The sequence below is a fragment of the Diadema antillarum genome, unplaced genomic scaffold (assembly GCF_040938485.1).
Source record: "Diadema antillarum isolate AM-2024a unplaced genomic scaffold, OU_Dant_1.0 seq00000807_RagTag, whole genome shotgun sequence".
Taxonomy (NCBI): domain Eukaryota; kingdom Metazoa; phylum Echinodermata; class Echinoidea; order Diadematoida; family Diadematidae; genus Diadema; species Diadema antillarum.
Genome location: NW_027271688.1, coordinates 1,682,377 through 1,696,533, shown reverse-complemented (window position 1 = coordinate 1,696,533; position 14,157 = coordinate 1,682,377). Strand labels below are relative to the sequence as shown.

Genomic DNA, 14,157 nt, shown 5'->3' with positions numbered 1-14,157 from the left:
AACTATACCATGTGTACTTTGTGAAGCAAGGCGATGACATTAAAAAAAAAAATCAAACTACTTTTGATCTCATCATTTTATCTTGATGAAAAGAGCAGATAGTACGGAGCCCCTAAGGGGACATGTCAAGAAATGTTTTTCCTAAGTCGTTCCCTCGACTTACTAAGTAGTTCCCACGACATACTAAGTCGTTCCCTCCACTTACTAAGTCGTTCCCTCGACTTACTACGTCGTTCCCTCGACTTACTAAGTCGTTCCCACGACTTACTAAGTCCTTCCCTCGACTTACTATGTCGTTCCCTCGACTTACGTAAGTCGTTCCCTCGACTTACTAAGTCGTTCCCACGACTTACGTAAGTCACATTATAAAGGTGAAATAAGGAATGATACACATCTAAGCGTGAAAATGTCCACATGCAGGACAGGAGGCTGGAGTTCATTCTCCTGAAATTTAGTTATGAATTAGATTGGCTTGGATTATACGGCTATTGTGCCTGTCTGAATAAAAGAATCCATTCAAGTATTCTATTGATATCTCCACAATTAAAAACAACATAGCTATTGTACGGGGGGTGGAGGAGGATCTCCCCCAGTTTTGGGGGCAACATCCACAACACTATATTCTTAACGTGCAGAGGTATCAACATACAATATTTTATAATAATGTTTTCATTTTATATATATTGTACAGCACCTTACACGAAGTAAATCATCTCTAAGAATTTTACAGCTTTACGGAAGTTTTGCGAATGTGTAAAGGTCATTTGAGAATAATACCATTTACTTATTAACTTCGAAATAGAGAGAATCCTCAGGCATGCTCCATCAAAAAAGTGAAGCTATAGGTCGAACACCAGTCCTGATGGAACGTACATGTGAAATTGATTCATCAACATTGTTTGACAAAGCAGATCCTCTTTATGGTGATTAGAAAGATGGCACATGAATCCTTCAGCAGAAAACCTTATTGATACTCCAGTAACAGATATATTACAATTCCTGCACTTGCGAAATCCACCTTTCCCACTCTTTGGGGAGCATGCTGGCCAGAAATTCATCTTTCAGGGGCAGGCATACCAAATCGGGTGCTGTTCGTTATTCCGAAGGTGCTACAATGTATGTGTGTGCTTTGTATAATATGTATAATGTATTGATGTAACCGGATATGCATTCAAACATACCAATTATCAATTGACACATATTATCTATACACCCGTATATAACAATTATGCACACCACATCCAATACAATGTTGACTTATACAGATTAGTATTTCTTGATGTTATATATTTATGACAATGATAGTGATATTGTATTGATTTATATCTTTTGTATGTCTATCATGCCTATGTATCTATGTTACAACGCATACGTGTGCTTTGTATATTATGTATGTAACCGGATATGCATGCAAACAAAACAAATTTCCAGAAACGGACAATAAAATTGAATTGAATTGAATTGAATTTAATCCGAACACACAAATTACCTATACCTATATAGAGGTTCTTTTAAAGTCATCAAATTCTTCCGTCGAGATGTACTTTCATTGCAACTGCAACTGCAACTACATCGACGTAAATAAGTACTGAATTGATCAGTGTTTTTTAGTAGTAGCCATGATAAAAATCATGGGCAGGATTCGATCCTACGACCTCCTGATCACCGGACAGGCGTCATCTCCACTAGACCACCGAGCTTTCGCCCCGACAGCAAGTGTTGGTTCTAAAACACTATCAAAAAGATGATTATTGCTATTAAATCAATTGCAACTTTGCATTAGATTCAAGGATAGATTGCAAATGTCATAACAGCAGCTGCTTATATAAATGCTGGGGGACAAATCTCCAAATTTGTTCATTTCTTGTTAAAAAAAGAGGAAAATATTCCGTACAAATGACATTTTAATGAAATGTATGATTGTGTGAGATACACTTTTTTTTAATACCCCCCGCATACACAAAGCGTTTAAGGGGGTATAATAGGAATCAGCGTGTGGTAGGTCGGACGGTCCGTTGCAAATCTTGCGTCGTGAACTCCTTCGACAGTTTTGAAGCAATTTCAATGAAACTGGTGACATGATGACATTGAGATGAACATATGCAAGACATGTTTTTTGTTTTGTAAGCGTTGCCATGGTAACAATATAATGATCTATAGGTGTAGTTATGTAAGACACTTTGTGTTTGTACCCTACAAGGCGTTGCCATGGTACCGGCATGTTTTCTTGAAAAATCTTGTTGAATATTTCTTGAAAAATCTTGTGGAGTGAACTACTTCCACAATTTTGAGACAATTGAACTTAAATATGGTTTACATGATGACATTGAGGTGTAGATATGCCAGACATTATTTTTTGTTCGTTTGTTCGTTTGTCGGAGAAAGCGTTGCCATGGTAACCACAATTTCCCCCAAACATTGTGGAGTGAACTATTTCCAGTGTTTAAGCAATTTATTTCAAACTCAGTATGTAGGGCCTACAATAATCTATAGGTGTAGTTATGCAAGACGCTCTGTGTTTGTACCTCACGTGTTGCCACGGTTACTGCAGCAGTCAAACTCACCAGGTACTCACAATGTACTAAACACATGTATACACACAGACAAACACACACACACACACACACACATAGCAAGGTCAGTGCAAATTTGTGCTGGGCACATTTGTCAAGAGTACAGTTGAAATTCTGTTGCCATGGAAACAGTGCATTTTGAAATCAGGTTTAAAAATGTAGATTTAAATTCATCTGCAGTTCTTAAGAAAATTCAGAAGAAATTTTGGCACATGTCGAGATGGTAACTTAGAGCTGTACAAGAAGTATTTTTAAGCAGCTGTAAGCACTAGAATGACTTTTTTTTTTCAATTTAGATGTAAATTATGAATATGATGCATTACACGCTATACATATACACCATACCACACTAAAATTAACCTACTGTATACGCTCAATATTCTGCAAGGTGTGATCTTCACGAATTTCCCAAGACAGGCTGCTACATGTATCCATGAATTTATAAACACACAAAAATATCAACTCTGACACTGACACTGACATGAGAAGGCATCTGCATACATATACATTGTATTTGTACATTCAGTATACTGTGTACCCCACAATCATGAATTTAAGTATTGCACAATTGTCTCAAAGTCTTGATAAATACATGTACTTGCTAAATATATGGCGTATACAGCACAGCAAATTAAGCTTGCTCCTCAACCTCCCCCTCCCCCAACCTATTAGATGATGGGCGATTGATGACAAGACGTGATGGAGACACAAGACACACTGTCTCTTTACAGTTTTGTCGAACATAGATACTGGTATTGTTTTCATAATGCTGAATGCTCTTATGCAATGTACACTCTTTACCAAGAACAAGACAGTGTGCACTCTCACAGATATGTAGGACCCCTACATTGGACCTCTTTTCTTCAATTTTGATCTCATATTCAAAGAAATTATCATATAACGAATGATGGTAAAGAGAAATGTGCAAAAGAAAAGCATATTAAGTACGTATACCACTAATATGAAAAGGCAGTTAATGAGAATGCACACCTTGCTGAGTACAGAAGAGCCATTCATACACTCCTCACAATATGAAACACTGTTTACACCTACAAAAGGATAAGGGCGTGAGCAAATTCAAAGTGTCAATATTGTTATGATATTTAACATTAAACTATTAAAAAGAATTACTAGTTTCAATAATTCCTTACTGTTGATAATCCGTATGTTTCTAACATGCTTCTCTTTACATAGCTCCCTGTTCACTGTGTGATTGACTCCATCAAAGCTGTGAACAGAGAGTAATGACTTCATTACTCCCTTGCTTGTGATTTTTCTATTTGTTTGTATGTTTTTTTTAATCAATAAACAGTTTAACCCCATGAATACTTAAAACTGATAAATTCAATGTTCTTTGTATCATGCTTAATTGCCAACTGGGTGACAGTCTGCTGGAAACTTTCAGTCAACTAGCTATCCTCATGAAATAGGATTACTTCACATTCTCTCTTCTAAGGACATGTAGGCCCATCGCTAAATGTGTCAAGCCTCGACATTAAAATCTGTATTCTATACCAAATATCTTCTCTGCAGTTCAGCACGAATGCACACATACATATGTACAGTGTATGACATGAACATCTTCATGACAACATCATGCAATCACATCTGAATTACACCGAGTTTCTCTTCCCATTGCATAAACCCTATACATCCCAGATCCTACCATCAATTTACACTGATCTCAAAATGAACCCACATCTTTGGCTGAACACATGGGCTCATGTGTGTGTTCCACACTGTCAAACACTCATGCACGTCTTTTAAGCATGCTTGGTCAAAGATGTACTATTAAATAAGCTGAATATCAATACAACCAGGTATAAAGTTAACTTATCTACATGTAACTTATCTGCATTTGTATACTTGTGCTGGATCTACTCATACAAACATGCCTTATTAAGTTTTATGGTAACCAAATGTTACACTGAAAAATAGTTCCAACATGCAGAACTGTTGATTTTGCTCAAAGTGTATGCAAAAATTAATGCCCTAGAAATGTGAACAATTATCCTACAATATCACAAAGTCAATTGAGAAACAGCATATTAACAAAAATAGATTTGCCATTGTGTTCACTATACACTGTATAACTTTGTACAACTGATTAGTAATCTTATATGAGGTTTGGTCCACAGCAGTATGTCTACTGATCCTTTATGCTAGTGTGAAACAGACGCAGCTTGCTGGAAAATATGGTTTATTACGTATCTCATAACTACCTGAAGGAACCACCCCTGGACCCATGAATGCAATACAATAAGTGGTTTATTTGCTCAAATTCAGTGCCATCTTGCAACAGCAAAGGTTCACCTGCCCCCAGGTGGTGCTTCACAATAAACAAGATCAACATCATCATAATTTTAACCAGTACTTATTAGATTTTTTTTTTTAACCACCGAGAAACATGAAATGTCTCGCAATATACCTTGGCAGTTTTGAATTCAACGATGTTCATTATTACAACAGTGAAAGAATGATGATGTGTCTCATTATCAGTGCTAATACTGCAGAAAAAATGAGTTTCATCAGGGGTAAAATATCCAGAGGACTTTTCAATATCTTTGAAAAGCACAATGTTCTATCATTGTAATCATCACACTTGGATGCATTTGATGTAGCCGAGATTATTACTGCCCATGCACTTGTCAAAGCTCTGAAACACTGCTTGCTTGGTGTTTCCCTTGCTTTTTAAGGGTGATGACCTCAGCCTGATGAAATGTGTTTAAAAAATCAGCGCCTTGTTCTGTTTGCTCTTCTCCTCATTGTTGACAGCGAGCTGCTCAGCCTTTGCAGTGTATACCATCTCCTGACGACAAGTTTGGCCTGTCTGCCCTCAGCTGCCATTCCCCTTGATTCACAGAAGTTATACCTATACATGATATAAGAAATAATGAAGAAATAAGAAAAAGAAAATAAAAATGGCAACATTGCACTAAAAAAGTCATTTTGTGGAGATCTAAAAGGTGTTTTGTATAAAGGTATGATGGTGCCAACATCTTCATTTAAAAATGAAAGAAATTTCACATAACAATCAGTGAGATACTGATGAGTATTACATGCAACTTCATGCACCAAAATTACACAATGTACCTGAATCACGAAGGCCTGTACTTCTGTCATGACATGTGGAGCATTTTCAGTTTTTAGAGGGCTTTATGAAGAAATTTGAATGTCCAAACTCTTTTATATAGTAAACACAATATAAGCTACATGTATTACTGTACAAAACACTCCTTTCATTATTGGTAAATTTGTGTTATGTAAATTTCGTTGCATCATTTTTGCTTACAATCTTGAATGAACTGCTGTGAAGTCTTCTTTATTCATAACTATGCCATGCTGTACATTTTCTTGTTCAGGAGGATGAAGTCACAGATGTACAAGTATCCTCAAATGAGAGGTCATTTCAGAAGTTATCTGAAAACAATACAGACAGATTCCAACAAATCAATCTATAACCATTTCAAGCTGTGAGGTTCTTAACTTTTCATTCTCTCTCTATAACTAGAAATATTGTACAATTTACAATGTTCACTTACTTTCTGTGTGCACTAGCTGGAAGTCTTATGCTGGTGTGAGTCTCGGCCATGAAGAAACATGTTTTTTCCCTCTTTTTCTTCCTTTGCCTGTTGATAGAATAGATAAAATTGTCTTATCATGCAGAAGTACAAAAGAGGAATGAAAATTTGCAATCAATCAATGTAGGAACAAAATGGACATCTTATGTTTAGAAGCAGACACTTTTTATTTCTCAATACGTGTATTACAATAATGTAAGAACATTGTTTGAACTGCTTTCATATCCTCCCCTCTGTAACAAATTAACCCTCTATACAGTCATTAAAGTCACATGATCACCAAAGTCTACAATCTTTTCTCATCCTTATCTTTTTATATTCTATTAAATTTGATCCCTCAAAAGCCAATTTCTTTTTGTAGCCGAATCTATATCTTTAGTCCAAATAAATTCTACTTAGGCACGGTTGACTGTACATCAATCCATCAGCCCCACTCATATTCATACGCAGACATGTACAAAAATCTATTTTTAAAATACTCTATATACATTGTACATCCTATATCTTTCAGGCCCTCATGTGCCCTGCCTATTGCAAGCACTCTCCTCTCATGTTTCTTCATCCCCTAAATCCAGGGGTGGGGCTTGAGTAGGCCTACATACAGCTACACTATACGGTGGCACACATCTTTTATTGAAATTAGTAGAGTAGGCCTACTTCTACCCGATATGCAAACTCTGGTATCAAATTGGTAAGTGTCCAGAATACCATTTGTTTTAATGCATTTTAACAAGGACTATTTGTTCTTTCCACAAACAAAGAGCATAAAGAAGCCAGTTTGTTGTGCTCATACGTGTAGCTATGACTCCATCAAGTAAATCACTGGAATTCCAGGCCATTGTAGCTTTCAAAAACCCCTTCAACCACTTGTTTTCAACAAAAGCACTATATTTTTGCTTGGATATCCTACAGTCAGTTTGCTGATCTTATCGTACGCTTCTTGTCTGAAATGTCTGGTGACTATAGACCTACACATTGTATTACAAAACTTAAGGTTTTACTGGTACTACAGTACCATCATTGCATCTCTAATCACTTTCAGCTACTTGCTATGGATATGGTTCAATTTCTCTTCCCTTCCCCTCTCCCCCCCCCCCCAAAAAAAACAGATGTACGTGGCCTTTGTTCATTGTAAGTCCTAGCTTTTCATTGATCCAGCAAGTCAACACTAAATTGGACAAGCTTTCGTGTCGCAGTATAATAACTAGCCTACAGCATGATTTGTAGGGCCTAGTTTTATACATGTACAGGAGGGGAATGAAGCCAAGGGGTGGGGTAGGCCTATGTATATGGTAGTAATTAACTAGGGTACCGGTATGTACCAGGTAATCCTTTAGGCGTAGCCGTAGGCCTAGCAGTAGCACTTTTAATCACGGATCACCATGCACCAGCACTCTACCGATAGCTCCTGAATCCTGCTTGAAAGTAGCGGTTTTTTACAATAAACATTATTTTCACATCCTTTTCACACTTTCATACTTCCAGAAAGTCTAGTTGATATTGATTTTTTTTTCTTTCAAATCTAGCCTATACTGTACATACCGGTACTAAACATAGAGCCCTGGCAGCAGAAAAAGGAGCTTGCCAATGCAACAAGAAAGATGCCAACACAAAAAGCAATGTGTGGGACTATTATCGATGAACTGCGTGCCCACAGAGTGTTCGCGACGGCCACAACTTTGTCAGTTCTAGAAAACACAAGTTTCTCATTTTCACGAAAATTCCTCCAAAAAGTAAGTCTAAGGAAATAGCTCTTTCTAATACAAGACAAAATGAGCAATAAATGGGATCAAAATCGACAATTTTTCAACTTCCTCTGTTTTGAATCCCCAGCGATCGCACGGCAGACCTCAACCGCAGGAGAGACTCAACACATTGAGATATGGAGCATTTTTATGCATGAATGTAAGTCGAGGGAACGACATACGTAAGTCGAGGGAACGACATACGTAAGTCGAGGGAACGACTTACGTAAGTCGAGGGAACGACTTAGTAAGTCGTGGGAACGACTTACGTAAGTCGAGGGAACGACTTAGTAAGTCGTGGGAACGACTTAATAAGTCGTGGGAACGACTTAGTAAGTCGAGGGAACGACTTAGGAAAAAGATTTCTTGCAATGTCCTCTTACGGGCTCCGTAGTAAATAGTGCCAGATTGCCGGTGATCATTTCATAGCATGCTCGAGACATAGGTGTCAAAAATTTAAATTCCGTACCTGGGAGGAGTATTTAAATATGGATCTAAAAAAACAAATCGTAAGTAGAAAGAGAATACCATCAGCCAGCCCAGCAATCGCGCTGAATACATTTTCGTGCTGTTTGGTTTAAGAAGAAGAATGTGAATTTATGTATTGAAAGTTATAATATTGTTACTCTTTTACTCTTATTGTAAACGGCATTCTTGGGCTGCAATATGGAGGGAGAGTTGTTTTCCGATGATGTATAATTTTCATTGTCGTCATCTTTGTTCAACTGAGCACAAATTTTATAATGCATATTATATATCACATGAGCTGATATCATATTCAAATGACATTTCAAATGACATTTCCAATAACACATGTTTGCTGTCGTAAAAATTCAATGAAAACAAAACGTACAGTGTTTTACAACAAAAGATGCATAATTACATTATGGAATTATAATTGTTCAAAATAATATATATATATATATACAATATGATATGATATGATATATTATATAATGTAATATGATATAATATGATATAATATAACATGATATCTTTGCACAACGTACTTGCCATTGATTGTAGACATTTTTTTTTGCTTTTTTATATTCCCCTAATGAAAGTTTGACATCATAATTATTTGTGTGTGTGTGTTAGGCGGTATGATACATGTTAACATGTTTTAAGAGCGCTTAAGTACTTCAATTGTATTGTATTGTATTGTATTGTATTGTGTTGTACGGGGCTGTCGAATTGTATAGGTGTTACATTCGATCCAATTCCGATGGAAGCGCTTCTCTTGAAAGAGGATGATATCATAGGGAGATGAGGCTACAAGCAAATCCAGCCGAAGTCCTCCTCACCTCTGTAATTGGGTCGAATATATAATCCCTGGATATAGTGCACTGTGCCTTTGAGGTAGTTGTAGAACTTTGAGATTATGGCGCATCCGATAATTTCAGGCGGTCGCTCGGGAGGGCAGTGCTCGACCACAACCGTCTGAAACAGATCACTGACGCCGCTCGCTGCGCAGAATTCTGTGTACAGTAATTGGGCACAGGATCGGTTAGAACAGTCACAACCTTTATTTGTTTTGTTTTTGGACTTTCTGTCTATCTTCTTAAATTAATCATATTCTTGTTCATTCTTCGCACATTCATACATATGCATACTCACGAAGAGCATAGTCTAGAATGTCACACAATTGTCCACTCCATTCACTTTGTCAACTGTTTGTGTTTCTTTCCATCGTCTTATACAAAAAGTAGATATTCACTGGTGGAAAAAAAAAATCCAAATACATGTAGCAGCACCTCGGCTGAATGGACTAGTTGAGAGAAATCAACAAGCACCATCAATGTATTGTTTACAGACTACATGTACACAGATGTATAACGGGAATATAAAATAGGAATGATAGCCGATGCATGTGATATAACAAACAATATCAATATTTTAGTCGATGGCGTTCATTTTTCACAAAATTGTCCTATACCAATGTCGTACTAGTATTAAGGGGAGCATTCTTACAAATGTCGATAACCACGCTCTAGACATTTTTACATGCATATTCATTTCTCTTCATCTGTTTCATTTTCGGATCAACGAACCTTCGGAATAACAAGATGTAACTGTATGTATTTCCCCCGAAACCTGGATTATGGGTTCAAGTCATTTTGAGTGCTTTGTAAACTTTAAAGGGATCGTACAGTTTTGGTTGAGACCTAATTTCAGGTTTCTAACATTTTTGGGTGAGATAATGAGAAACCTCATACGAAATATGAAAGAGCATGTAATTCTGTGAGGAATTCAACGTTTATTTGATAAAAATTGGTTTTGAAATGGCTGAGATATCCAAAAAAGAGCAATTCTAATAAAGTGTGGGACCCACACTTTATTATGATCACTTTGTTTTACTTTGTTTTTGGATGTTTCAGCCATTCCAAACCCAATTTTTATCAAATAAACTTTGAATTCCTCTTAAAATGGTATGCTCTGTACTATATCATAAGTGTTTTCTTGGTATCTCAAAAAAAGTTAAAAGCCCAATTCTCATCTCCACCAATACTGTACTATCCCTTTAATTTTTTTTAAAGAATTGAACTTTGGATCAATAGTATAATATTTTTGAGGTGAAGCAATTTTCAAACAAAACCCGGGCTGGAGAATGTATGTCATATCACGGACATGTCTCTTCATTTCTAAGATCCCCGTAACTGTATCATACAGTAATCATACTTGATTTCGATTTGAAATGATTTCCACATTGTGTTAACAAAAAATTAAAGAAAAGCAAAACTGAATTGCAATGATCACAACAATACAATGATTTTTGTAAGTAAATGATAGTCCAAACGTATATAACTTTAGCAGCAAATTATATTTCAGCAACAAAACATGGCCTATACCTTCTCTACTGGCGACGAAAACGTGATCCATATCCTCAATGACGGTGAGCTCTTTTAAAAGGTCATAAATTGCGCTCATATCACCTTTGTTCCCTTCTCGAGCTTTGAAAGTTTCAGAGTGGTCATCCTGTCGACAAACAAGACACTTGGTGACCTTTTGAGGCACTCATCAGAATGTAAGAGATATAGTTACGTAATACGAAAGGATGATAACACTATATTTCTCTCAAGATTATCGCTACGATCCTTTTCAACACACTAGTCAGGAAAAGAGGGTCTCATCAGAAAGTCAGTGTTAATTCGCACTCCTGTTGAAATTCATAATGTAAGTTTGAGTTGTTATTTTTCTGAATTTGTATTATGTATTTATGGTAACGCGTAAACGTTTCATTATTGTAGGCGTGCACGTATTGTAGGCCTGCACGCAGTGGCAACTATACGAAGCTTAAACTGTAACATTAAAGGGATCAAACAGATGTAGAAAAAAAATCACTTTCTAGACTGTTTGGCTTGAATAATTCTGAAGGGGGTTAAACTCTTACGAATGCTGTCGTTGTAATTGGGTTGTACGTCAAGAAGAATACATCATGACCCAAGTTAGCGTCCAAATCTTTCGCACCTTCATCAACGAGAACCTTCATGGGCGAGGCCCTGCCGATTGTGGTGAAAGTGATCATGGTCTTAATCCCAGCTTCTGAAGCCAACTGTGCATGCAGTAAAAATAATTCTATAGTGAATGGATGTACAGACAGTGACGCATGGTTGTATACAGTATGTGCACATATTCCAAAATAAAGATAATACATCATTAATTTCATATCCGTGTACATGTATTTATTTCGTTTGCTATTTGTTCGCCTCCTTGTTCGTGTGTTTAAAACGTCTTCAAAGACATTACACAGCAAAATTATTTAACAAGGCACTTGTTTTATATAACATGATGTTTAAGCCCTTGAGGTTTGAGCTCTTATTTTTGCAGTCAATATTTGTGAGTGCCTCAAAAGCATTCAACAAGGCACTTGTTTTATATGATATGATGTTTAAGCCCTTGAGATTTGAGCTCTTATTTTTGCAGTCAATATTTGAGAGTGCCTCAAAAGCATTCAACAAGGCACTTGTTTTATATAATGTGATGTTTAAGCCCTTGAGATTTGAGCTCTTATTTTTGTAGTCAATATTTGTAAATGCCTCAAAAGCCTGCATGAAGCTTCAAAACTGCAACTGTATTTTCCGAGACAAAGGTGTCTAAACTCGTGCGCTTAGTGGTTGCCAATAGACTTCAAAACGTTTAGGATCATGTCAAACATTACAGGTGACTATGAAATAAGGAAAATATTTATAGTTTCCACTAAACGGTATATATAATATGCCCTAAATCCTAGAGCACATTATGGATCTTCTGCCGAGAGGGGAAAAACCCAAACAACTTAAAACAAACTTACCCCTTTTGCTTCCTGGATCAGGTCTTTTTCGAGCCTGTGACCTGACATACGATAAGAAATGATTGTTGGAGAAACATAACTTTCTCTTTTGTTATGCTGTATAGGATATCTTTTCTTAGTAGCGAACCCTTCTTCACTCTCTGTTTTCTGCAGTACATCCCAAAGTAATGATATCATGAACTTCAATCAAAATATATATATATATAAAGATTTCTTACAGTGATATGAGAACAAGCACTGCGATTCACATGTTTTTGCAGAAATATAGGCCTACGCATATCATGAACTCAAATCAAATATGATTTCCTACAGTGATATTTTGAGAATAAGCAACACGACTCGTCTTCTTTTGCAGAGATATATTTCAGTACATTGTACTTGGAATAAAATTTGCAGGTATTAATCACTACTATGTCAATTGAGTTATGATAGACAAACTTTATGGCTTCATACATCTCCTCTCTGTCCCTCCCTCACCGCCCCCCCCCCTCTCTCTCTCTGCCCCTGTAATCTGAGTTTTCCTGTATTCATCTGCTCTTCCTGAACACACATTAATACTAAAATTCACTTTGGCGTTAATCATAGCTTGCTTGGCAAGCTTTGGGTAGTTCCTCTTCCCATAAGGTCGGAAACAACATCTGCCACGAAACAAAAAAATTAACAGAATTCGATTTGTGTTGATATTGGTGAATTAAATCGACGCTCACCTCTATATTCAGCTGTTACGTAACAGCCTTGGAAGAACATGGTCGCTCCAACCATGTACTCGTAAGCCACTGAATACAACAAGCATCCTAGCACGACTTGGCTGGAGGAGCTGCCAACTTTGCTTACCCCCTCAGCGACGAGAAATTTAAAACGCCCGCTGTTAAAATCGTCTCTCAGTCCTGCAAAAGAAGAAAATATAATTGATGGAACTCAGTGACTATAGACCGCTCCTATCATGAACCATGTCCTGATTCCTCATGCTGTGAAGAGATCGTGATGGTTTGAGGAATAAACATGATAATTATCAGCATTCATATGCTGTGCTAGGTCTAAAAGTTAGTCTTTACCCCAAGTCTTACCTATAGCGCTTTTGGCGACACTACTATAACATTGTGTGTGCTTGTATGAATGTGTGAGTAATAGTGAGTGATGTCGATCCCCATCATTACCATAATACCCTCTATCAGTTGTAGTATTATAGTAAATATTGTATTCATAGCAAGATTTGCGATTGGTCGAGTTGGCACCACTTGACAATCATTGATTTCGTTATGGTTCACGATCGTGCTATACTTTATGATTCCTCCACGGGAAATTCCGTGTTAAACAACACAGTATGTTATAAATCAATGTTTGCTCTTTCATGCACCACATAATTATTCTACATACACCCTACCTCCACGTGCATGGTTAGTCCTCGTGCAATTCTATTTTACCAAGGCCGAGGTGAAATTAAACTGCACTTGGGTTAATTGTACATTTGTCGCGTAGAACAAAATAAACATACAAGCAAACAAAGGAATAAACAAACTAGTATTATAAGTGCATTCAAGTTCTTTGTACTTTCTATAGCTGTTTTACCCATGCCTATGTTCCTTATAATGCAAGATTAAGTATATATGTTTTGTTTTCGTTTGATTTGTAGTTAATCATGGCTTTGTGTATCTAGAAACATTTATTTCTTTCTGCAGTTAATGAACTGTATGATGGAAAATGTTGTGAAATATCAATAAGTTGTGTATTTACTGACAGCGCAGAAATAAAGTCCTTCCTGAAATAAGGAAGTAAGTTACCCACATTCAAGATCATGTACCATCAATCCTATCAAGCAATATATAACGACGAACCGTTAAAAGACACTAACAATGAAAGACGTCAGAGATTCATAGGCATTACATAGCCCAAAACAATATCATATACATTCATTGAGTACCTTTCTCGGAATTCAAGAATTTACTCTCCAACTTCTCTTCAACTAC

General features: G+C 36.8%; 1 protein-coding gene across 1 annotated transcript in view; it reads right to left on the bottom strand.

Moving 5' to 3' along the window:
• The window catches only part of LOC139739592 (uncharacterized), a 39,359-nt gene extending 27,046 nt beyond the window's left edge, over positions 1-12,313 (bottom strand). Inside the window, exons 1-4 of the mRNA XM_071650195.1 lie at positions 12,191-12,313; positions 11,291-11,452; positions 10,749-10,875; positions 9,204-9,377 (exon numbers count right to left, since the gene is read on the bottom strand). Coding sequence (XP_071506296.1) covers positions 9,204-9,377; positions 10,749-10,875; positions 11,291-11,452; positions 12,191-12,238 — 511 coding nt within the window. The 5' untranslated portion in view covers positions 12,239-12,313. The remainder of the gene's footprint in view (positions 1-9,203; positions 9,378-10,748; positions 10,876-11,290; positions 11,453-12,190) is intronic.
• Between the last annotated feature and the right edge of the window lie 1,844 nt (positions 12,314-14,157).